Source organism: Leptosomus discolor, chromosome 11, assembly GCF_034619465.1.
Source record: "Leptosomus discolor isolate bLepDis1 chromosome 11, bLepDis1.hap2, whole genome shotgun sequence".
Lineage (NCBI taxonomy): Eukaryota > Metazoa > Chordata > Aves > Leptosomiformes > Leptosomidae > Leptosomus > Leptosomus discolor.
Genome location: NC_141401.1, coordinates 3,465,218 through 3,490,829, shown reverse-complemented (window position 1 = coordinate 3,490,829; position 25,612 = coordinate 3,465,218). Strand labels below are relative to the sequence as shown.

General features: G+C 50.7%; 1 protein-coding gene across 1 annotated transcript in view; it reads right to left on the bottom strand.

The window, feature by feature from the left end:
* Positions 1-13,843: 13,843 nt before the first annotated feature.
* Positions 13,844-25,612, bottom strand: part of IGDCC3 (immunoglobulin superfamily DCC subclass member 3) — a 93,707-nt gene continuing 81,938 nt past the window's right edge. The window contains exons 8-14 of the mRNA XM_009948669.2: positions 21,864-22,111; positions 21,319-21,483; positions 16,141-16,329; positions 15,763-15,867; positions 14,540-14,678; positions 14,144-14,351; positions 13,844-14,008 (exon numbers count right to left, since the gene is read on the bottom strand). Coding sequence (XP_009946971.2) covers positions 13,844-14,008; positions 14,144-14,351; positions 14,540-14,678; positions 15,763-15,867; positions 16,141-16,329; positions 21,319-21,483; positions 21,864-22,111 — 1,219 coding nt within the window. The remainder of the gene's footprint in view (positions 14,009-14,143; positions 14,352-14,539; positions 14,679-15,762; positions 15,868-16,140; positions 16,330-21,318; positions 21,484-21,863; positions 22,112-25,612) is intronic.

Below are 25,612 nucleotides of genomic sequence, written 5' to 3'. Positions count from 1 at the left end.
GGCCGTGCGGGGCTTTCAGTGCCGGCTGCCGGAAGATCAATTAACCGGTGATTTGGATTTCTCCTCCCTCAGCAGTTAATGCTCTGCCAGGGTTTTACCACCATATCCAGATCCGTAATTACAGTGAGTGCACGGATCAATTAGCAGCCGCTTAAAGCCATTAGTAGCCCGTGGCAGCCCGGAGCTCGTGGCCAGCAGCCCTGTGCGTGGCGAAACCGCATCGGGAGGGACCGTCCTCCTGGTACACGCAGTGGGCAGCCCCTTCAATTATTTTAATTTTAGATTTTAATCTTGTTTTCCTCCTTGCACATCAGTAAAAAGGTAGCGATGCCCTTTGCAGGGACGCTGGGCATCCCCGGGGTCTGGGGTCGAAGGCTTCGGTGTGGATTCTCTGACGTCTGATGAAATCAGTCTCTGCCCACCAGGATGCGTGAAGCTGGGCAGGATGGATTTGTGCTGGGATTGCACAAACCTGCTCTTTCCTTTCTTCCACTTTGCGCTTTGCCTGGCTGAATGTTTCATTTCTCTGGGATTTCGGCGTCGCCTCTTGGGGTTGGCCAAAAGGTGACGATTCTGTTTCGTGATGGGGTTTATGGTCAGAAATTTGTCCTTGCTCAGCGCTGGAAGAAACCCAAAGCCCTCAGGGGTCTGGGACTGTCTTGAAACATCCATTTGCAGAAGGGAAAGCAAAAACCTTCCCTGAGGTCTCATCCAGGGGGGTGAGGGAACCAGGCTGGGAAGCGGAGGAGGTATTTGAATGCATTTTCATACCTGAAGACAGATATCTTCTCTGTGCCTCAGTTTCTCTGTTGGAAATGTAAATGTTGCCTCTCCCTGCCCCTGTAACCCGCAGGGCTCTAAGTCACGCCGATTCGGAGCTCGGTGGTTTACGTCAAATGGTTTATCGACGGCAGGACAGCCGGGAGCCAGCCAGCTCTGGGGGGTGGCTCAGGAGAAAAGCTGGAGATGAAGCTCCAGGCTCTTCATAAAGTCATCTTAATGTATTGGGGAGCACAAGCACCTCAAATACAAGGTTTCCATTCCAAATATAAGCATTTACCTTCACTTCTTGTCTTATACCAAGACAGGACAGCGAACAGCATCCAAAATATTCCCCAAAGATGTCATTTCCTTCAAGGCCTCCCCAAAAAGTGCAGGTTAAAAAAGTCCCAGGAGAAGCTAGAGGCTGTTAACCAAACCTTGTAATATTCAACATCTCACATGCAGGGACTTTTTTCCTCTTTTCTTTCCTTTGAGGAAAGGATTTACCAGGTTTAATAGTGGCACATCCCAACAGCATGGCCCCATGTCCACGGTGTCCGCGGTGGCCTGGCTGTCCCTGGGCAGAGCCTGGCGTCCCCAGCAGGGACGAACCATTTGTGTTTTAAAAACATAAATAGCTGGGAAGATGCTTCTTTCTTTTTCTCATAATTTTGTAATGGTATATATATATAAAAAAAGCTGCTATGAAAACTGCAATATTTTCAACGGGGCTGAGGGACCCCGTACGCTGGAGACCCCATCGGGGTTGTGCTGCTCCATGGGGTAGTTGGGGGGTCTATGGGGTAACCTGGGAGAAGCTGGGGGGGGGGGGCTGGTTTTCCAAATCCAAATCATAAATCACACGTGTAAAAAATCGCTCGGGGCACCCTTTAAACCAGCGTGCGGCAACTGTAAATGTTTCTGATCTGAAGGATCATTTTCTCTTTGGGAAGTGGATCGCTCTCTGTGTGACTTATCTCATTTCTAGATCGACGTACGTGGGGTTTTATAGGCACGGGTGCCGTTGTATCTGCTCGTGGTTAGTCGATAATGCAAAAACATATGGGCTGTCGTGTGCTTTTCCAAGCGTTCCTGCTATACAGGATACAAAAATAACTTGAGGGTTAAAAAAAAAAAAAAATAACCTCGAGGATGGTATTGTTCGTGCTGGATAAAATCCTGTGAACAAAGCAATTGGCATCATTTCACTTGCAAATTGAGCAGCGAAGCAAAATACCATTTATGAAACTGTAATTTATTCTTGGAAAATCAAGCACTTACAATGTCGGCTTGTCGCAGGTTAAGTTACAGAAAAGGGAAAAAATAGATTAATGATGAACGTGACAACATTTCAGGGTAAATCATCACAGCAAAAGCCTTTGAAAAGCTTGTACGCTCCCTGCACAAACTGGATTTTTATTTTTTTTTTCTCCCGAGAACATTAAACCAGCGATTGCTTCGAGGCTCGGCGGTGCCGGCTGCAGCTGCAAGCAGCAGCAAGGTCCGGGGAGGTGCCTGCCCCCGTCCTGCGGCACCCCGTGCTGGGGAGCCCTCGCTGCCTTCAGAAGCCATAAAGCAAAGTCTGGCTCATTATTTTTTTCCCCTGCTTGCCATTAGTCCCTCCCTGAATGATCTTTTTGCGGATGTGTCTCTCGTAGGCTTGTATTTCGGTCCTGTGCAGCAACGTGGACAAAGTCACCCCTCGGTGGGGACATCACCGGTGCCACCACCGTTGGGGCATCAAACCCCAGTATCAGCCCCTCCAGAGGAACAGCGGGAGATGCTCCATGACCTGGTTCCTCGAAGAAGGTCTCCCAAGGTCCCCTTTGTGCCCTGGCTTTTACCCCACGTCCCTCTTAGCCCCTTTATTCTTCTGACCAGGACACCACTCCTCACCGCGCGGGCACCCCCCGATAGCCGGCAGATGCCGTGGAGTCATTGCAATGGGGGTGGGAAGAAAATTAATATAATTTGCACAAGACGAGGACAGAGCTCATCAAAATAAGTCAATAGGTGATTAGGAGGTCTGACCTCATCTCCTGGCGTGGGGGAGTTTCTGGACCACTTCAAGCCATGAATCCCAGCTCAGGGTCGCACTCCGGACACGCATCTTATGTCTTTATTAAGGGAAATATCAGAAAATAGTCCTAATCCCAGCGATTTCTGCACCAGCATCTTTTAAGGTCTCACCCCAAGCGCTGGATCCTGCCTCTGCCTTGGGAATGGGGTCTTGGCAGGGAGGGAGGAAATTCCTGATCTTCCAAACAAAGTCTCAGATAAAAAAAATTAATTAAACGGCCTCAAACGTATTATTGCTGGCGGTGACCGTGTCGTGACCGGTACCCGACACCCCGCAGAGGGATGGGGGCTGTCTCGAGGAGCGTTCGGGGCTCACGGGGTGAGCACCCGTGGCCCCTGGGGGAGGATGGGGTCAGGGCAGGCAGAGCTGGGCTGGAGGGGACCCTCGGTGGGGAGCCAGGCCGGCGTGCCCCCGGCAGCACGGTGCTTCCAGACCCGTCTTCAAAGGGACACCCCTTTGTGATGGGTGGGCGGCTGTGATGAGGTCGCAAGTGCTCAGCGCAGGCAAAGGGCCTGGGGGGCCAAACCCCAGCCCCCCCGTTCCTTTCCTCCATCGCTTCAAACGCTCCGGGTAAGCCCCTAGGTGAGGGTTTCAGGCCATTAAGGTTTAATTCTTATGCTTGGGGTGGGCGGATAAGACGAAACGCAGCGGGGCGGCGTGAGCAGAGGTGGGCTTCTCGCACGCCCTTGAATCGCAATCCCCGCCACGAGCTGTTTGGGGCAGGAGCGGGTATTTCCATAATTCGGGCCGAGGCATCGCTCGTCTCCCCGCGGCGCTCACTGAAGGCGGTGGTAAAACGGAGTTTGCGACCCAAGGAGCTATTGCTGGCTGTAATAGTGTGTCACGTATTAAGGGAACATGTTTGAAACCACATTATATTATTAAAATTCATAGTAGTGATTTATAGGGGGGTTTTAAAAACAGCAGCTTGCCAATATAAATTGGCTTAGGAAAGTCAACTGTAATCCACCCAGGTCCAAATAATGACATTTCCTCCAATACATCCAAAAAGCTGAAAAGCAGAAAATAATATCCAGGCTCCAGAGATAAGGCGAGCACCCAAGGGAACGAGGACTCTGAAATATTCATGCAATCGTAGATTGGATGGTGGAAATGGCCATTCCCAGCGGCTGTGTTTAGGGACTGATGAATTTAGTTACTGTACCTTTATATTTATCGCTCAATAAACAAGACAAGCTCCTTTACGACGCCAAGCAAGACTAATTTAGCTATTTTAGCACTGAGGAAATGGCTTTCTGGGCAAGACGAGGGTTTGATAGTTTTGTATGAAATTAGGAGACTTTTAGTTTAGCCAAGGCAGCGAGAGCTGGTGGGCTCTGATGGAGCTGTGAATAATGGGGCTGGAGACCCAGATTTGAGGGTTAAATCCCCCCCTGGACCAGGGCTGCGTTGGGTCGCGGTGCCCAGCCCTGGGTTTTGGGGGACCCGGCGCTGAGAGCGAGCGCAGCCCTTCGGGGCCGCCTACACCTGCTGATGAAGATGTTCCAGCTCTTGGTTTTTAAAGATTATTTTTCGAGGCAGAGACCGTCGCTATAAAGGTTTTACAGCAGCCGTGCTGGAATTAAGCGTGGCTTCGTAAAAGTGTCAGCAGTTGAAACGGTGATGCCCAAGTGGTATTAGCGCTAAAATGACCTTTCGGATAGTTAGGGCTTTATGGGATATTATAAATTCTCCCTGTGTTGGCAGGGTTATAACTAGGACATTAGTGGGAACATCTTCTCCAGCGATACCTGAGGCAGGAACCTGGCGTTCGGAGCCAAAACTACCCGACTCAATTTTTATTTTTTTTTTTAGTATTTCTGGAGCTGAGGAGTTGTTATGAGACATTTCCAGCAGAAATTTGAATGTGCACAGTCAAAAAGAGATTTCTTTTATTAGATGAGTTTTGAGCACTCAGGTAGGGGTTTTTTTGAGACTACTACTATTTCCAACAGCCAAAAATCAAAGTGATTTAAACATATTGCTTGGGGTTTTTTATCTCCTTAGTTTCTAAGACTTTAGATTAATACTGTCGAGCCTCTTTCTTATTGCCATGAAGGCAAGGAAAGTCCTTTTTTAATGAAAGCCACGAGCTTTATACAATACCTTGACTTCACAGCTGCTATCTGAAGCACCGTATTCCACTGAACTTACACGAAAATCCCCCAAGTGAGCTAGCTCTGATCTTTTTTCCACCTCTTGCATTGCCACTGGGAAATAAAATCAGGTTTTATGCTTGTATTTATTGTGAAGTATATATTTAGACAATCCGTGCTGCAATTTCACAGTTTCAAGAGCTTCGGGGAGTTGTTTGAAGCGACTCTTCACTCACCTGCTTGTTGAAACCCTCTTTAGAAAGTGGTGCTGGGCTCGGTCTCACTCATTTATTCCCTGCAGCCCTTCGCTTTGACTGTCCTTTGGCACCGAGAGCAGCAGCAGGAGGAGAGGACGGGGCTGTTCCTCCTGCCAACTCATCGACAAATGGTGTTTTCCCAAAGCAACCTGTCCTGGGGCTGCTGCGCTTTGCTTTGTCACCAACACCGGGGAGATGCTGGCTCCTTCGGAGTCGTCCCACGCACCAGTCCTTGCTTGCAAGGCAGTTCATTACTTTCAGCAGCAGCTAATTGCCTCTGCCTCCCAGACCTGGCATCGAACGCCTCATTGTGCTTAGGTGAGATTTTAGTGGGGGCTGAACCCATTTCTGTTGCTGTTAAGATGCTCAAAGCATCAACTGCATCAGCTTCCAGCATCCCTTGGGATGCGCGGTGCGCTGGAGCGTTGGGTGTCCAGGTTTTGTCGCGGGGCACCTGCTGCCTCTCATGAAAAGCCCATCACCACGAGCGCACCCGGCACTCGCCTTGCAGCTCAGCGATGCCGACAGCATGGGTAGAGACCTGACAAACTCATTGCCTGCTGAAAGAAGGGCTCGTCTGCAGCTTGTGTTGCTTCTGAAGTGGCTGGTGGCAGCAGAGGCCCTTGTCCTGGGAGGGATTTTCTGTCTGAGGATGGTGCAAATGAAGGAAGAAAAAAACCCTAAAAGGACCTGGAGGAGGCGAAAGGTGTTGCAACGTTTCAGTTTTGGTGGTGAATTGATGCTCGCAGTCAGCTGGGCGGCCAGGCCCTGGAGCTCGGGCTGCATGGAGGGGCACTCTCTCCAGCTCCCTTCCTGGCCTCTGCGCAGGTAGTGCCTGAAAGTGTGGCTGAAACCATCCAAAACCACAGGATATCATAAACCGGGTTGGGTTTCTGGCTGGTGTGAGCTGACTGGGCTCCTTCAGTCCCTGCAGGGCTGTGTCTGTGTCCCCATCGGCACCAACCCCCCAAAATCACTATTAGTCCGGTACCAGCCATCTCTTCAGGTGCAATAAAGGAAACGGAGCCAGCGCTGAGCCAGCATCAACGTCCTCCCTCCTCCGTGCAGCGCTGCAGCACATGGGACAGTTGCAAGAGGTGGCCCATGGTTCACAGCCCCTGTTTTGGGGCAGGGATTCGCCTTCATCAGCCCCACGGATGCCGCTGTGTCATTAGGCTTTGGGCTTCATCCCTGGCTCATTGGTGCCTTGCAGAGATGCCGATGTTGGGTTTAACCACTCTGCCCGAGACTCCACAGTGGCTCGGCGCTGCCCACTCCCGGGGATGCCCCCCTGCCTCAGCCATCGCAGACCAGTTTGCAGCTGGGAAAAGCCAGAGCGTGGCTTTAATCTGGGGTTTCTGCACAGAGCCACCAGGTAAAGCGATGCCCCGTTAGTGCCCGAGGCAGTGGGAAAAGCAGATGGCAGGAATAGCTGAGCAAGAGCCAAGATTAATTGGAAATTAATTTGCACCTCCAAGCATGAGGGGTCATACCGTGACCCTGGAGGTTTCCATCTCAACCACCTCCCCAGCTGCCAAAGAGCCACCAGCAGCCCCCAGTGCTCCAGCCCACCTCTGCTGATGGCTTGGCCTGAGGTTTATGAGAAAAGCAGCAAAATAAAAACGCCTCAACCCTTAAAAACTGCATTTTGGAAGCTGCTCTTTGAGAGGAGCCAAATGCACCAGCCCTTTGCATGCAGTAGCAGCAGCCCGAGCCGCCCCGCACGATCCCCACGCTGCAGCCGTGCACGTGCCGCGTCCCGAAGAAAGCACCACTCAGGCTGAACCACTCGAGCTCATTTATTCTAGCTTTATTCTTCTTGTACAAGTAGCCACAGGCTAAAATCTAAACAGAGCAAACTACAAAAAAAATGCGGTTTATTTTATTTTTTTTTTTTATACAGAGCTAACAATCGTAGGATCAGTGGGATTTCAAATATCAAGACAGTTCAAAGTAAGAAAGGTAGAAAATAAACAGTAGAAAAGTGCTTTGCAATTTGGGTTTTTAATATTACTCTTAACAGTTGATTCCCGAAGAGGACTGGGACAAAGGTTTAGCATCGTCTTTATTATTACTTTATTACAAACGTAAAGATATTGCAAGTTTAAATGATGGAAACATGATCAAAGTAAAAAATCCCTCTTTGCTTTGTAAGTAAGACCCTGATCCAAAACCCCATGAAATCAGGCTTTTCCCCGACTCGCTGGGCTTTGCACCGGCCCCGTCCCTTCTTGTTACCCGGCGCTGAAGCTCAGCCTCTGCTCTACCCCAGAGCCGTTTCACTGATGGCCGGTGTCACGGCAGGTTTCGGTGCCGCAGCCCCGCACCAGCAGCGCTTTCGGCTGGGGATGCCGGTGCCTTACTCGGACCCTTCTCCCTGCCCGCAGCGCCAGCCCAAGCACCTTCCCTTCCCTTTCCCTTTTTTTTAATCTGGTGGGTAAGGGTAATAAACGAGCCGGCATCAAGTTGCTCGATAGGATCTTTAACCTGCCTTCCCCGGCACAGCATGGGGAGGGATAGATTTCCAAACACTGTTTGCACAGATGAACTAACTAAGTAGCCCCCGCCCCGCGCCGCTGCCCTTTGTTTTCATAAGCTTTTAATTTCCTTTTTTTCAACCGATCTTCCCAGACTTAAGTGCTGTCAGTCAGCTCAGAGGGGGCTCAGACACTGCACCGATCCCCCCCCACCCCGAAATGCTGCGGGATGGTTATCCCAGAGAGACACCCCCCACGAGCAGCAAAACCCTTCCCTTCACCATCCAGAAGCAACAATGCTTCGTAGCTTCTCTCCTCTTTTATTGCCAACTTAAAACGTACAGTCCCTTGGTGTAATTTTGGGTGGAAGCTTTAAAATTCCCAAACTGGTCCAGCACTTAAATATATCAGTATCCTTACAAAACAAGGAAGAAGAAAGATATGGTAGGCAAATAAATACCTGAATCCAACAGCGTGAAAATACCCTGTCAAAGCATAAAACTATTCCCTGTTAACTAAAGACAATGTGGATACTATCCCTGAGGTAGCAGCCATCTCTGGTAAACTTGAGAGCTCCAAGAATAGGTTGTGCCCACTGTGGGTTACCAACAACAACAACAAAAATTTTAAAAAATCAGGTTTTGGATATTTTAGTCCTTGCTGTAATTTCATCTCACCACAGCCCGAAAAGCAAGAGAGTTTTTTGGATCTGCCCAGAAATGGCAGTGAGTTGAATTAGTGGAATTATTTGCTTGGAAAAATACTAGAAGATGAGATTTCTACCCCAAACGTGGGTGGTTGCCAGTGGCTTGTGCCAGGTCCAACACCTACCTGTTAGGCAGCGGTTTTATTCCCAAATGAAAGTCTCTGATTCCTCCCATCAAGAAAAGGGGAGAAATAAAAAAAAAGAAATAAGACATCTGGCAAGCTGTTGCTTAAATGTTTGGGATGTATAAATGAATTATGGGGGTGAAGGGAGCGCCTGCTGTTGGCTGATCTCTGGCAGGCAGGCAAGGACGGGTGCAAGGCACCAGTAACAACCTCTGGGACAGTCCGGCTGGTCCAGCCCTCAGATTTGGGTACATAAAGTGATGCCTGGACCTCTTTGCTATGGCATAGCCCCACGCCCACACACCCTGGCCCATTTCTGGCCCCAGACAGTGGTGGGTTTGGTGGCCGGTGGGTTTGCACCGTGGATGCAGCAGAGCTTTACCTCAGGGCTCAGGAGGGAAGGGACACTGCCAGCAGCACGGGGACACACTCCAGAGCAGCAATGCTCCTGTTCAACAACAGCCTGGCCGAAGCCTGAGGGTGATTCCTTTCAAGAAGCCTCTGGTTCCATGAAAATGGGTATGTGCTCATGGAAGACCTGGGAGGAGTGGTTTTGACACCTGTGAAACTGCATCCAAACCACCAGCAGCACCTGCAGTCCTGCGTCTACCCAAGTACAGCATGTCTACCAGAGTACAACGTGTCTACCTGAGTACAACACCTCTACCCAAGCACAACGTGTCCACCAGAGTACAGTGTGTCTACCCAAATACCTGTCTAGCCAAGTACAACATGTCTACCCAAGTACATTACCCAAGTGCAACATGTCTACCCAAGTACAACACATCTACCCAAGTACAACACGTCTACCCAAGCACATGTCTACCCAAGCACGTCTACCCAGGTACAACACGTCTACCCAAGTACAACATGTCTACTCAAGTGCAACATGTCTACCCAAGCACAACACATCTACCCAAGTACAACATGTCTACCCAAGTACAACTGCGCCCCAAGCACAGAATAAAAGTCCAGCGGTTTCCCTCAAACATGGGGCAGCAGTTTGGATGAGCCAAGGACAGACTTGAAGCTGTGCCCCACGCTGAAACTGAACACAAGCTCTTTTTTTTTTTCTGGTTCTTTTTTCCTTGTTTTATAGATTAAATGCCAGACACATTCCAGATGATGTTTTCCCAAGTTTTTGGTAGGCACAACTTTGCCTCCAGCCTGGCTCAGGCACTGATGAACAGCAAAGAGGGGATGTTATGTGTTGCTTCTCCAGCTAAGGGGCAGCTAGAGGTACGCCCCAGCACAAAGCCAGAATGTGCTGTTTTGAGGGGGTTTTGCCCAGTTTTGTGGACTTAGGAGGCTTGGATTATTCAGGGAAGACCGTGTCCTGCTGCTGGATCTCCAGACTTCATCCCTTCGGGGGCTGACCTGCTGCAACCGTTTACGTTAGGTCCCAGTGGTACGGATTGACAAGAGCAGAAAAGAAACCCCAAAATAGAGGAAAAGCTAAGCATCTAAAAAATAGTCTTTAAAGATTTACATCCATCTTCAACTGTCTCAAACCAACACATGATCTGCATTGGTTTAAGCCACCACATTTCTGCATAATTAGAAAAAAAAAAGGAGAAAGCTCTACTCTTGACATACTATCATATTTCAACTAGTCCAATGGCACAGCATTTCCCTTTAATAAAAGGAAGTAGTGACAAATACTTGTTACAATATCACAATAATATGATATTAAATTAATAGCATGTTCACAGCTCCAGGAAGTCAGAGCTGAAAGCTAGTCTAAATTCTGTGTTCACTTTGGCAACAGTACTTAATTCAATGTGAACGTCGGCGTTACACACAAAGAAAAAAAAAAAGAAAAAGAAAAGCCGGGCTAGAGCAGGACGGCAGGAGGAGATTGCGATTTCTTTGATATGAGGTTATAACTTGAGCCATTTGGCATCTCCTCCTCCCTCCTGCCCTTTCCAAGCGCCGGCATCCTCCGGTTCCCATGGTGGGCTGGGCTGTGCTACCGGTCTTGCACGGTGCCACCAGTGGTGTCCCGCTGCGGGCCCTTCCCAGGCTGTCTCCAAGTCCAGCATTGCATGGGAGGGAGCATCCCCCCACGGTAGGTGTGAGCAGGAATTGGTCTGACGGCCCATTTAGCCTCTTTGGTGGGGTGGGGAGAGGCTTTTTGCGGGTTTAACGTGTAAGTTTAACCCTTCACATCTTTTCTGTCCTGCACGATGTCTACAGGAGGAGGAATTTTAATGGAAGAGGGCGATGAACACTGAGCTCTCGAGGTCAATGCCATTACATCTGGTTGGGCCAAGCTGGATGATTTGAGCTGGAAGGACAGAGTCCTGCTCACAGCTAACCCAGCCCAGCGCCAGGACACAGCCCAGGGCAAGAGATGTTTGCCTTATCGTCCTGTAGTTTGTATTATTTACACCACGATCGGTAGCATTCCGGTGCCAAATGGGAAGGTGATGGGGGATGTTTCTGACACAAGGGACTCTCCCACTGGTACGATTAAAAAAAATACAACTATTACTTTTTTTAAACTTGTTTCCTTTCCTGATTCCTTTCACTTGTCCTTGCAAATATGGCAATGTTCGATTTACCACCACCTAGACAAAGAGTTCAGACTTTCACATTCGCCCAGTTTTAAGCAACCCGCGCGGCGGGGAAAGGGCTGCCCTCCGGCACCAGCTGGCCGACGTCCCTGTCCCCTGTGTGCCCCCATCTCACCCCATGGACGACGCCGGTCACACACCGACTTTGCCAAGGGTTGAGGCTGGGCTGGCCACTAAGGAACGCCAGACGCTCTCTATTAACCCCTCTCCCCTCCCAGACGGGCAAGGGAGAGAGAATAAGGGAGAGAGACTTACGGGTTGGAAAAGAAAACTAAACCAGCTTTAATGAAACAATAACAATAAAAGAAAAGATAATAATAAAAATAAGGAAATAATGAAATATATACAAATATATATACATATATATAAAATCAATACTGAACCCAACCCCCTCGCCCCGATGACAGTACGTCACCACCGGCGCTGCAGGGCTGGCACTGGGGCAGTCCCAGGCTGGTCTCGGCAGCAGGCAGGAGCTGGGTTCAGGAGCTGGGTTCAGGAATGCACGGATCGGGATCGAAGACAGAAGAACGGACGGAGTCCTCCTCGGATGTCGGCCACCGAAGAAGAGAGCTTGACCCTTGTGATCCCTCAGCTTTATACTGAATGTGACGTCTGTGGGATGGAACACTTCGCTGGGCAGTTTTGGGTCACCTGTCCGGTTCTCTCCTCCCTGCAGGTGCGACCTTTCTATGTGCTTGCGACCCTTTTCACTTCCAGGACCCCAGCATGGAGAACACGATTCAGCAGGGACCTTGGTTGCTAGAGGAGCAGGTATAAGAGCCTTTCTGCATACCATTCCTTGGTATGAACTACAAACACCAAGCACTATCACTACTAGAAGCAGACACTGTCTGGAAAAACATGCTGTTGGTTTCAGAAAGTGCAGTTAGATGAGACTTAACCGAAAAGTAAAACCACTGAACAGAATTAGTTCTGGTTTAGCTCAAACCGGGACAGACTCACAAGGCTGCATCGTGTCAGGACAACCCAAAACCCACGGTGGCAGGTTGGTGGTGGGTCTCTGGAGGGGGGGGGGTGGGGTCATGCATAAACCCTCTCTTTGGTGTTGGGAGCTCCTCTGCCCACCCTGGGCATGGGGAGGGAGCAGCTGCTGGCAGCCCCCCAGCATCCTCCGGCGTGGGGCCCTGCTCGGCATCGCCGCCCGGGAGCCCTCCTCGCCTCGTCCCTCCCAGGGAAGCGAGCCCTTTTCCGCTCAGCTCATCCTTTGGACGATCTCCTGCCAGCTGGAAATACGCCGGAGGAGCTGCGAGCAGCTCAGTGGCATCTCAAGGGGTTTGGAAGTGCTGCATCAGGATCTCCTTGTAGGTGCTCCTAACGGCAGGGTGGCCTTTGAAGGGACAGGATGGCGACGTCCAGATTCTCACCTCCCGGCGGGGGGGGGGGGGGGTCTGTTATGCTGCTCGTGCTCCACATGCCATAAATCATCCTGCTGGGAATCAGCCTTGGGAAGCAGCGTGCTGACAGGGCAGGAGGGTGCCCTGGCCCCAGCGCTGGCATCCGAGCACCCCGCACGCCTCGCTCCGTCCCGAATACCCCTGGGATGGACCAAGGCAGCCAGCACCAGTGCCCCGAGCAGCCCTGCCAAAGCAGCAGTGCCAGAGAACCACGGGGCACCGGGCTGCGTGTCTGTGATGGCCCCAACAATCTTTAAAGTAAAAAAAACCCACGACAGGAATCTCCGCCACGCAAAAAAAATCACACCGCAGCCTCGCTACGTGCCTAAAAGTAAAGCTCATAACACCAGGGAAGCATCTTGCTTCACACGGGGCTGGGTGGGAGAGGCAGGAATTGGGGGAGAGGGGAGGAAACACACACACATACACACATGAGTTTCTATCACGCTTGAGGTAGAACATTGCTTTCAAAGGTTTGGAAGTGCTTTACATGGGAACGACAACAACAAAACCACCAAGGCGGCAGGTACAGAGCATGACTGCTGAGGTAGGACCAAGCTTGTACTGACCAAGTGCTATGCTACTTGGTTTTTTTTTTGAACACGAAGGAAGACGCAGGTATTTCTGCTTCCCAGAAGACATTCATTCCGGTTGAGGTAGGTTCTGAGTTCACTCGGGTTGTCTGTCCAAGTCTTTCAGTAGCCCTCAGGCAGGCATCCTTTGACACACACACACTCTTTTTTTTTTTTTTTTTTTTTTTCATATTATTTAGAGTCAATCAGCAAAAAAAGTATCCTGAGAAATAGTGAAAGTGTACAAAATCATCAAATCCACAGAGAGACAGCCTTCCCGGGCCTCGATTTTTGGAGTCAAGTCAGAAGGATTTCTCCGAATCCAGTCTTCTGGAAATAAAAAATAAATCCAAAAAGTAGTCCTAAAGCTGCTGATCAGGAAAAAAGTCTGGGATGACAAAAGAAGGAGGCTCCACTGTATTCCCAGTCTGTCAGAAACGGGCGAGTTTGCCAAACTCTGCCAAGGAGTCTGTTATTTAGCAGCTGCAGGGAAAAAATCCATCGTGACCAGTCTCAATAAAGCCGTTGTCGGAAGGAACACACCAAGAGGCCCGAGCGAAGTCAGAAAGATAAACTTCACAGAGTTTCCAAAAGGCTGTATACATATATATATATATTTATATATATATATAAAAATAAAGCAAAACAAAAAAATAACAATCAGACCGTAGAAATCTTCAATTGACCTGAGATTGACGACTCGTTGTAAAGACATCACCAGCCGCGGGTTTGGTTTCTGGTAACTCCTACAAGAGGGTTCGAGTCTTGGCAGTTTTATCCTTCATTGGCGGGACCGTGGTCGGGAGCCAGAACAGCAGCGCTGCCGCCGTGGGGGCTTTTTGGGAGGGGGTCTGGCTGCTCCTCGATGATGCTGAACTCATCCAGAGGGAGGGTGGATATCTGGGTGTCATTGTGGGTGGCCGGTGGGCTGAGAGCCGACTGGAGAGAGAGAGAGAGAGAGAGAGAGAGAGAGAGAGAAGGGGATGATGCAATGATGGTGGCAGGTCAACGATGCTCTGAGACATGCAGCCCCACCTGCATTTCCCAGCGGTGCTCCCGTCCCGCTGGACTCACCGATATTCCCTTATCCTGCTGCTCCTGGGATGGGGATGCCGGGAACAACCTCTCCAGCTCGTTCATATCCAGCTGCTTTCCATTCAAGTCCCGGTCATCCCTGTCCCTGCGAGCGGCCCCGTTCAGGACAAGGCCCGTGGCACTCCGCTGGCTCCTGGGGATCTGCGGGGTTGACAGCTGCTCCTGCACGTTTTTGCACATCAGCAGCCTGAAAAATAAAGAGACGGAGCCTGAGGGTGAGCAAAGCCGGTGCCTCCTCCGCTTCCTTCCTCCAAGCCTCAGTCTGCCTTATCCCCGTGCTATGTTCCCTCACTCCTTCAATCCCTCCTATAAAGTCACGTCTCTTCCACTCGCCTTTTGCTTTCACTTTACAGGGAGGGTCAAGGCTTCCCCTACCTTCCTCTGTACCCAAACATGAGGAAAAGGACGCAGAATATGATGCACGTGACGCCGATGTGGATCCCAATGATGATGCCGGTCGCGGAGGTTTTATTGTTCTGCTCGTCCTTCATGCAGTCACAAGGGGGATTCAGCACTGCCAGAAGAAAGGGGGAGAAGGGGGGGGGGGGTGTCAGCCATGCTATTTTCCTATTGCTCCTCCAGCTTTTGGGGAGCCCAGAGCACAAGCTGGAGCCTGGGCGGTGCTGGGAGCCATGTACAGGGAAAAGGAGAGCAGGGTGGGGGTCCAGGGGTGTCACTGCCTGCCGAAGCAGCTCCCCTGCTCCTGGTACCCCCAGGAAGGCAGGCACAGCAAGCACAGGAGTGGAAGGTCCATAGAGAGCCAGCCCCATTACCCAGGTCACTGTTATTAGACACAAATAATGAACTGATGTTCATTTTTCGCAAACCCCTGTGTTCGAGCTGGGAGGCGGCCACCGCGCCAGAGCAGGCCGATACCCGATGCAAAGCCCTGAGTAGGCAGATGCCAACGAGATTAGTATTTACCCCAACGCAGACAGAGGAGTAGTAACTATCTCTTGAAGATATTCCCACTGGAAGGCTTAAAAGGCTTCCAAGAGCAGCAGGATGGTTTTTTTTACATATTGGTGAATATGAAAGTTGTGATCAGTTAGAGATTCCCTTTACACATTTCCCCTTTTCCGCCACACAATGCAGTGCTCATGCTCGGCAGCCCTTCTGCTTTCCAAAGCCATGTGTCCTCCCTTCCCGGCACCAGCAAAGGTCAAAAGATCCAGGGGAGCTCCAGGACAGCAGAGAAGCTCAATGCACCATATATCACCCAAGGATGGCAGCTCTTAGCTTACGCATCGGGGTTTGCTCATGTTCATGGCCTCACCCCTGGCTCGAGCTTAGGGGACAAAAGTGGCAATTACAGGAACATTTGGTTTGTCACCTCCCCCTTAGGATCAGTCATCAGGTTGGACTGGCCAACAGGGATGGTGCAAGCCATGTGGCAAAGCCACCCCTACCAGCACCAGGCGGTCCCAGCCCCACAGAGTTTTGCTTCATCATCATTTGCGCTGCTGAAAACAAACCAGAGGCTGAAGGCGAGACGGGGGCGGGGTAGAGCCGCGGTGTCTGGGGGCTGTGTCTGGCCTCAGCACCTTCCTGCAAAGCGGTTTGCATAAACCACCACCGAGACCGATGGCCCGTCTCACCTGTCCTCTCCACAGTTTCCCTCAAGGACACGAAGCGGACAGTTGAGTTCCCGTCCCCGTGCTGGTTATAGGCGAGGAGCTTGACTTCATACACCACTGACGCATCTGTTTCAAAGGCGACACCAGAAGGGCACGTCAGGTTTAATCGTTAGCGTTATGATGCTTGGTTAGGAAACGCACATTTTACCAAATACACACAAGATGCTGCAAAAAAAAAAAAAAAAAAAAGTACCTGCTACTGGGCAAGCACCCCAAAAACCTGGGGGAGACCTGCAGCATCTCCTGTTTAGTGGCTGTGCAACACGTCTGAGCCCTCCCGTCACGGCAGGCTCTCCCAGGGCTAGGAGGGGACGTGGATCAAGCTGTCACCATACTCACCCAGGTGGGTAATGTTGTACGCTGTGACGTTGCTGGGCAGTAGCACCGGCCCTGTGTACTGGGAGAGGTGGACCTTGCGGTAATAGAGCTTGAAGCCTTCGTGCTGGCCCAGTTTGATGGAGGGCTCCCACGTAGCCTGGACGGCGGTGCTGTTAATGACTTTAATAAAGAGGGATGGCATGGCTGGGACTGAAACAGAGAGAGAAAGACAGTGGGTTGCACGTGCTTTTCTAGTCTGCGTGATGAGAAATTCCCCAGCAGCCTTTCCCTGTGGTCACCGCACCAAAGAACGTGCTAGACGAGATGATTGAGAAAAAATCACATCAGACCAGGTCCTGGTTTAACAGCTTTGAATTTCTTCAGGGAGCTGCAGGAGCTTCCAAGGGCTTTCTCTGCTTGGTTCAGCAAGCAAAGAGGCTACTTTGACACTCCGGTTGCAATCTGATGCTCAGCCCTGCAGGAACGCAGCAACTTTGGCAATGCATTCCCAATGCATTCCCAAATTCCACTTTTTTTTTTTTTTTTTTTTTTTTTGCCCTCACCCTGAGGGTAACGAGGACCTTTCAGAGCGATTAATCCCCCAGGGAGGAAGGAACCAGAAGGGATGGAGCTGGAGACATGCTAGGTACCTGCCCTGGCTTGCAGGGTGTGTGGGAGCTTGCTTTCCCCTTCGGCTTTAGGAGGGAGGTTTGTGATTCTGTGCTGGGGACTTAGGAGAGAACTGGGGCATCATTAAGAGCCCGAAATACCTGAGCAGCCCGAGATCCCTGCACAGCTGTGGCTGGCTTGGTTTGGTAGGCAGACACTTACCTGGCCTTAGGGGCACACGGGGGTTTAGCTGGGAAGATGTCCCTGCTGCTGCCCAGTGTCACCGAGGCCTGATTCAGAGTCCACCAGGACACCTTTTGCTCCAGTCAATGCCCCCAAACCCTGCCCTGGTTCTTGGAGTGTGCTGCAGCAGAGGGATCATGGCCATTCCCTCCCCGGGTCCCCAAAAAGCTGCCTGGGTCCATCCTGCCCCATCAACCTGGGCTGTGTGGCAAAGATTTGCAAACCAAAGCCAATTTTCTTGGTTTTTCCAAAGCTGGTTCTGCACCAAACCCTGCCCAAGAGCCCTGTGCAGCGCTGGGGCAGACAGGACCGTGTTTCCCCCCAAGCCTCTTCCTTCCCCCTCTCCCTCCCTTTCTCATACACTGATCACACCACCGCAGAGATGTGTCTCAGCAGGACATTTCACTGATGATATTTTTTTCACCACGTTTCCACAAAACACCCCCAGGCCAAATGCTCCCATCAGTTCCTCAGCCTTTGGCACCATTCAGAAGGTGCAAAGCACCAGGCGCTGCAGGTTCTGCCCTGCCCAGGGCTCTGCTCCGGCACTGGGAGGGAGAAGGGTTTTTGGGCAGTGCTCTACCAGGCAGCAAGCTCAGCTACACCCTGCAGCAAAATCAGGCAGCAGAACAACAGCCCTGTTTCTCCAGCAGCCTCCAGGCTTTGAGGCAGAGCTATTTTTCCAATCCCACGTGGTTACAAGCTCAGAAGCTCCCAAATATAAGGATTGCTGGCTTGCATTGGACCAATGCTGCTTTTTTGTCTTGTTTTTGCCTAAAGGGTCTCTAAAGGATGAGCAATGCAAACGCAGCCATTGGCAGAGAGTTTAGCACAGCCATTTAGTGAGCGATGGTGAAAAGCTGATGAAATGTGGCTGTGACTGACAAGAGCTAAAAAGGGCATTTCCTCAAACTAATAGTAAAAGCAAAACCGTACAGCACAATGGTTTGCCTTTTCCCAGGCACTGATTGCTCAAGTGTTCCCACGAGGAGATTTAGGGGATGGAATGACCTCTCTCCTGGTGAGCAGGAGGGACTGGGCAACCCTGTCTCTTCCCAAAGCGATGCCCTTCCTTCAGGTTGCAGGGGCTTTGCCTGATGCCCTCCAAACAAGCACAGGGAAAGGAGCAAATCCCTGCTGAGCATCTCCATGTGGATTCAGGAGGAAAGACTCAGAGAGCAGCTGTCCTGGGTCAGGTTCATGAGATCCCATCCTGCCCGAGTGCCGCCAATGGGAACATGGGGAAAAAAATGGTTTGAAGTACGTCTTCTTGCTAGGGTTTATTCTGATGTGCATTTCATTGATGGGAAGGTTGTGCTTAGCATTTTCTGGGTGCAAAACATCGAGTAAATTCTATTTATACCAGAACATACCATTCTTGCCAAGGCTGCATATTTTTGCAATCCAATTAAACACTCTTTTTTTCTAATTCTCCCAGTTCCCTCTAGGGCGAAATTAGGAATTGTCTGGATCCCCCCTCTAGGAAGTTGGACCCTTGCTTAAAGCAGCATTTTCCAAATCACAGGTGAAAAAGCCACAGAACGGGAAATCGCATTATCCCATGGACAAAGAAACACTGATGTGGGCCATCCTGATTTACGAAGAGTTGGCTTTATTTTACGGTTGCAGTGCCTTACATTTAATAAAAACCACAAGAATCTCTCTCCTTCAAAGTATGAAATATATAGTATTTATTCAAACTTTGAGTATATATATATATGTATAATATTGATTATATGTATGCACTCGCAGAATGCATGTGCTGTTTATAATGTTATTACACAAATAAGTGTATACAGGTGGAGTATATCTGCGTGTGTGTATCAATATATGTACACACACCAGTGTATAGGTGCTTCACAGAAGTATATATAAGACACAATATGGATCTACTATAAGTGAGGCATCTCCCTCATGCTAAGGGCTGGGATACTTGTTTTCCTCTTCCGTGCTGTTTGGAATTTTCCCCAGGTCATTTCAACTTTCTTCTTGAAGGCGTCTTTAGCCGAAGATGACTAAAGGAACAGTCTTCACCCTAGAGAAATGTCAAAAAGTCCTGGAGAAAACCCTAAAAAGCATTAAAAGACAAGAACAAGGAGTGTGTGCTGCTTAATGAAGCGGAGAGTTTGAGATTTAAAATACCACGGCATTTGTGAAACGGCGTAAAGAAGGACGACAGGGAGGAGACGGGAGGGCCTTCCTAGTGACAGAGGCTTGTGGAGGACAGGTTCACTTGGGTAGTTTCTCTATGGTGTCTTCCCTTCTACTTTTCATCCAAAATTATCACCGGCACAAAGGAAGGAGCATCGTGCTTCTAGAAAGCATTGGAAGCTTCAGCCAAGCGCACTCTCAGCATATTCCTAGCCCTGAAAAGGTGACCGCCCCGAGCCAAAAGCAGCCCTGCTCCTCAGTACCTTCACCATATTCCTACTCCAGACAATACCAGTATAACGCGAACACTCAGACCAGTCTCCAGCTGGCAGCATCTCTGCTGGCCACTGCCCCAGCTCCACTGAGCCGTCCCCGGCTGCCAGATTCACCCACCGTGTCCCTTCCACGCAGGGCAGGACACGGCAGCGCAGTGACACGGAGGGTCCTGCCCCCGTGGGCCTTCACGCACACCTCCATGCACATCTCACCTGTGTTGTGCTGAGCTGGGATGGCAAAGCCGAGACACGGCGTGTTGGGGAAATGCCGTCCCTTTGCGAGGCTGTCAGCACAGGTTTGGGGGCTCCCTGGGTCACCGCTCCCCAGCGCACCTCGGGAAGGCACGGGGTGAAATGGCTTGGCTGCCAGAAGAGGCAAATCTGCAGTGAAACCTTTATTTGGTGACAAAAGCCACTGGATCCTGGCTCTCTGACCCACTCCCTCTGTGAGCTGAGGGCAACAGGCACCCAAGTGAAGCAAAGCAAACAAAGCCAGCCAGAACTGGGGCTTTTAAATCCCTTTTCATCTTCCCACAAGGCCAAGGCAAGCTGGGGTTGAGCGGTCTTAACCAGGCCAGCTTGTCCATCCTGAACATGGAGCTAATTGCTGAAGCTTTATTACACCAGAGAAGCCTTTTTAAAGGATAGCGAAGCAGGACAGTGATGCCTTGAAACTTCAGAAAGCCAGGAAATTTATGATCCCATTACCAGATACCTAACTATTCCTGTCGTGATTGAAGGTAATAATGACAAAAAGTCCTCTCTTGCTTGACCCAGACTTCTGCAGAAACACCAAGCTCTATGAAGCATGGCTGGCTTCTAGCTCCAGTAGCTGAACTCAAAGCATCGGGTCAAGGAGTTTCAGGTTTTGCCTTAGTCCATCCTTCTGTCTCTAAATTGGAAGGAAAAACAAACTCCGAGGGTGACCGATTCCCTGTGGAGTACCAAGGAAAATAAACTTGCAGGGTAACAACCCAGCAGGGTGAAGATTTATTGGCATTGTTGCTTAAATGCTCTAGTAAACATCTGCAAGGGCTGAAAACTGAATGACAACTGGATTCCCCACCTGGAAGTCAACACACTCTTTCATTTGCTCCTAAATAACATCCTCACACCCAAGGCCCTCTCTGCTGCAAATTCATAATTGCTGAGTGTTCACGAGAGTGATGCAATGCTCCTAAGAAATGAGACTCCATATATGAGATGAGCCAGGATTCAGAGGTGCTGAAGGGGTACGTCAGTCTCTAGGAAAACATTCCTGAAATGATCAGGAATGATAGATCACACTGAGGCTGTGGTTTCTGTCTGGTGACAGAAGGGTTCTGCGTTACAGCATCCACTTTCTTACTGGGGAAGCTACCTGGTGGCCACACCTGCGAGGCCAAGTCAGGGAAAAAGCCTTGGAGATCTCCCTAACATCCCCCTAACACAGAAGGCTGCCCCAAGGCAGGGATTTGTAGGTCAGGACAGCTCAGCTCTAGTGTGATTTCTCCAGCGTAGAGCAGAAAACACCCCCCCCCCATTTAAAAAGTGTGGCACCTATCAAGTAAGAGCGGTGAGTACCAGAGCTGCTGGAGGATGCTGAGATGCTGCTTGAGCAGGAAATCTGCACTTAGCAAGCAGTTTAGGAAAAGCCCAGAGCAGCTGCAATGCACAAAACCAGCCAGACTTGCACTCACCCCCTGCCACATCAGCTGTGCAAGGCGACGCCGCGTTTAAGGCCATCAGTCGACCCGCGTGTAACGATACAAAAGCGGGTTTTACACACTATCCCAGAGTATGAGGAGGAGCAGGAACAAGGAGCATCAACACCACAGGCTACGTGCTAAAGCACTCCGGAGGGGGTATCGGGGTGACCGGCGCTGCTGCTACACACAGCGGGTGTCAGCATCTGACGGTCCAAGCGCAAAGCGTTCCTTACCTTCTCCCAGCGTGCTCACCACTGTGACTTCTGAGGCTTTGCTGGCACCCCGGGAGGTGTAAGCCTTTATATAAAAGCTATAGCTGGTCGAGGGCTCTAAATCAGTCACTAGCTGCTGGAAGGTGCTCTTGTTAACAGCCTCCTGATACTCCATCTCTACAGGATCTGAAATGCAAAGACAGAGAGAACAGAGTGGCGTTAGGCTTTGCAAGCAGCAAAGAGACCAAGCAGATGTTGCAAGTGGTAATTTTGGTCCCTAAGGTGGGTATGTATCTGCCCACATCATTTTCTGCTGACATTTCTGTGCGCTTTGCCAGAGACCTAAGCGGGCAGCGAGACCTGACCACGCAGCTTCAGCCTCTCCGCCCTTTTGGTACTGACATCAGCGTTGCCGCCTCACCTCTTGCCTTTCAGAAACAGAGAGCGACGGTGAACACGGGTGGCAGCGCTGCCTGCTGCAGCGCAGACCCCATTCACCTAGCGGGCCGCCTTGCTGAATGATGGGAAGGCTGAGGACGCTCTGGGCGGGGGGTAGAGCACCGTACCTGCAGCTTTCCGAATGTGCAGCACGTAGCCGATGATCTCCTTGGTGTTCTGCAGAGGCTCTCTCCAAGACACCTGGATGGTGGTGGCAGAGACTGTCTCAGCCTTCACGCTCTGCGGAGGACCGGGCAGCCCGTCAGCCCACAGGACCGTCAGGCGAGCGCTGGCTTGAGTGGAGCCGGCGCTGTTCTCGGCGATGCACTGGTAGATGGCTTCATCCGCCTGGTTGATCCCGTAGATGGAGAGAGTGCTGCGCGGGGACACGAGAGGGACACGCATCTCACTGAGCGCTCTGCAGCAGACGGCCCTCCCCTCCAGCCACGCCGCGGCCCCCGCGCCGGCTCTCATGGCAGGGCATCCCACACGCCGCTGTTTCCACGGAAAGCTTCCAGGAAGCTGTGGGCTGGTGCTTATGGGGAAGGAAAAGGCCAGGAGGCGGATGCATCATTCCCCAGATCCCATGACTGGGCAGATTATCTCGGTCTCGACTTGCAGAGACTGTGGTTCAAGTACAGCCAGATGGGGACACAGCGTGGGACAGGGAACGGCAGGATCTGAAGCCCTGCATTCAGGAAGATCCCAGCCACCCTACAGAGATAGCTCTGTGGCAAGTGTATCCATAGACCCAAACCAGCTTTAACTGGCTTAGCTCCAGTACACACCAGTGAGACCCATCCAGGCGCTGCACACAGTTGCTAAGCCAAGTCTATTCAAGAGCAGCCAGAAAGCCCTCTGGTGATGCTCTAATTGCATTATAGCACATTAGAGCAGTCTTAGGGTAACACTGGGATTAGCCGCCTTATCCGGCAGGGTTACAGCCTCAGCTCCTGCTTCTGCGTTTTCAGAAACATGATCACCAAAAGCCAAAGCTTACGAGCAAGTTGCAGGTTTTGTCTGCAAAACCTCTGAGCGTGTTTTTGACGCTGGCTCATCAAAGCTTGCTCTCCCAGGGCAGCCACCGGAACGGTTCCTCCAGCCTGCCCTGCCCTCCAGGATCTCCACACCAGGCTTAGATGCTGTTTTCAGCCTCCAAGATAAAGATGGGCATTGGCTACCCTGGTGGAAGACATCCCTAAAGGAGGGGGGGAAAGCCAGCCGTGTACCACCTTCCCAAAGGAGTGCATCCCTGAGCATGGTGCCCATCTCTGCACCGCCTCTGAGAGGGCTGTTTAGTAGCTTGATGGGCACAGGGACAACCAGAGTCGTTGTACACGTGGGCCACAAGAACTGAAGGCCGTTTCTGCGCCGCATGACCCTCCAGCAACGGTTGTGTACAACCGGACCGAGTTCAGGGCCAGCCCAAGGGTTGCACTGCCCAGTACCTTTAAAACGACACCAGCGAATATTCACTCAGAAATAATCATGCAGCACATTAGCTCTGTCTCGGCATTCAGTGTGCAAAACAGCTTTTCTTAATAACAGTCGTTCACAAACAGGGACCCATCAAGGAAAGCCATGCTCTCTCTCTAGGGCTTGCACTCTTCCTCAGAAACCAAGCCGGGAACAACGTGACTCAATTTGTGGGGAGTCTCACCACACTGTGTCCAGCTCTGAGCTGGAAATGGAAAGGTAGCCTTGGATGTGGGAGATGTTTTCACCTACCCTGAGGCAGCAGCTCAGGTTATGATAAAATATGCTTATGATGCCTTTAGTCCTGGTAGGATGTTCTCACAAACAGGGCATCTTAGGGAAAATTTCGTAAATAAAGGTCCAGTAGGGGGACAGATTGGACCACCTAAACCTGGTGACAGCTTTGACACCACTCTAAATGGCAGCGTAATTGCATTCGTTACAGGCTATAGGATATACCCCCACAGCACTGAATAAAACCCCCCTCACCACTGCCTCCACTTCCACTTTAGACCCTCACCCACACGTGCACCACTCTGGATTAATCCCTATTTGTGCATCTGTATTTCCACTCCTGTCCAGTTCACTTGAACCATGGTTTGTTTCTGGCTTGGCATGAACATTTAGGAGACCACGATCCCTCCAAACTTCAGCAGCATCTCCTTGGCTTACGCCACAGCTCACATGACATTTTTCGTTGCTATTTTTCTGTAAAATGTGACCTGAACCTAACCAAATCCACATCCACTGCTTGCTTCTAGGGAAAAATAAATTATTATCTCTTGCAGTGAATTCCAGGTGGACTTGGGACTTGACTGCACATCAGTAAATCCCAAGCACCCCTGCTGAGGCAAGGGGCACTTCACGGCTTTTTGGGGGTCATAATCAAAGCTGCCTTTTATGTAAATGAAAAACTGTATGCGGAAAGTGGAAATGATAAATAACCCACCACTGCCTGCCTGTATGTCAGAATGAATGCTTCTTCTAATTGCAGCAAAATATTGGTCTTCCTATATTAAAATTTATTATTGCTGTTGATTTAACATTCATATTTCTGCCTTGCAAATTATCGGGGCCATGGTGAGTGAGCAAATGTTTAACAGTCATCTATTTATGTCCTGTGCCTTTGTTTCCTTGGAAACATTGTAAATGGAATATCAAATGTGATGGTTTCAGCTGATATGGTGATTTTAGAGAACCAGCCCTAAGCTCCTCTCATAGCCACAGGCTCAACGTATCTGATTAAATAGAAGGAGAAAGGCAGAGCTGGGAGGGGGGGGGCGCAGGGAGGAAGGACCCCAATGTGTGCGTGGCTCAACTGTGTCAACAAGGGCTGATTCCTGCGAGGACAGATGGCAGAAGGCAGGATTACACCGTCCGAAAGCTGTCCTTGCAGCTCTGCACAAAGCAGATGCGTGGAAGGAGCAGCAGCGCTTCCTTCTGCCCCCTCAACGCAGGGATTATTTCCACGCGGCCGCTGTGCATCTGGGCACCCAGGAGCGGCCAGGCCAGGCTGGCACACCAGTTGAGAGCAGCATGAAGCTTCCCAAGCACAGAGCAGCCCAGGAACAACGCGGAGTATTTAGGCTCCGCTGCCTCCAAGTGTATTTATTTGCTTGAGAGGGAGAGAGGAAAAGATATGAGGAGGGAAGAGGGGAGCCTGGTTGGAAAGCAGCGCAAGGGTGCAAGGAGTCTGATGGCAACAGAACGATGCTGGGGCCAAAGACACCTCTCTCCTAGGAGAATTTGGAGGGGGGTGAGCAAAGCTCCTCTCGCATGACACAGATGATGTTCTGGATGCCAGTGGTCCTGGAGCAGGACAGCACTTGGCCACTGGGATCTGGAGCTGGGCAGAGCCTCGGGCATCCCAGCTGCCTCTCTGCAGAGGTTCCAGGATGGCTGGGATGTCCTGTCCCACACAGACAAGTCAGAAGAAAGAAATAAAGTGGATGTGGCAGGTATCTGGAAACTTGCTTTGGGCTTTGAAAAGTTAATTTCCATTGAGATTTACAAGGCTGTGTGTGGATGCACCATGCAGTAAGAGCCTCGGCCATCCACTCCTTAAAACAATGGACAGGCAACGGGGTCAACAAAATGACTGGATGCCCATAAACCTGGAGCAGAAACTGAGTGCAGAGAAGTCGGCCAACAGAGTGCCCAGCATCTAAACACCAGCTCCACCAGAATGAGGGTTTTCTCTCTCTCTGTCAGTCCCTCTAACACTCACAGGCAGACCCCAAAAGGAGGCTGCTGAGCTCCCTGCAAGCCCTGGCATGAGTGCTGAAGCATGCTGGTAGCTGGATGAGGAGGGCAGGAGCTGGCAGTGAGTTACATGAACCCCAGCATCATCCCACCTGATCCCACTGCTGCGCATCCATTTTCATCTTAACTACTGACAAAT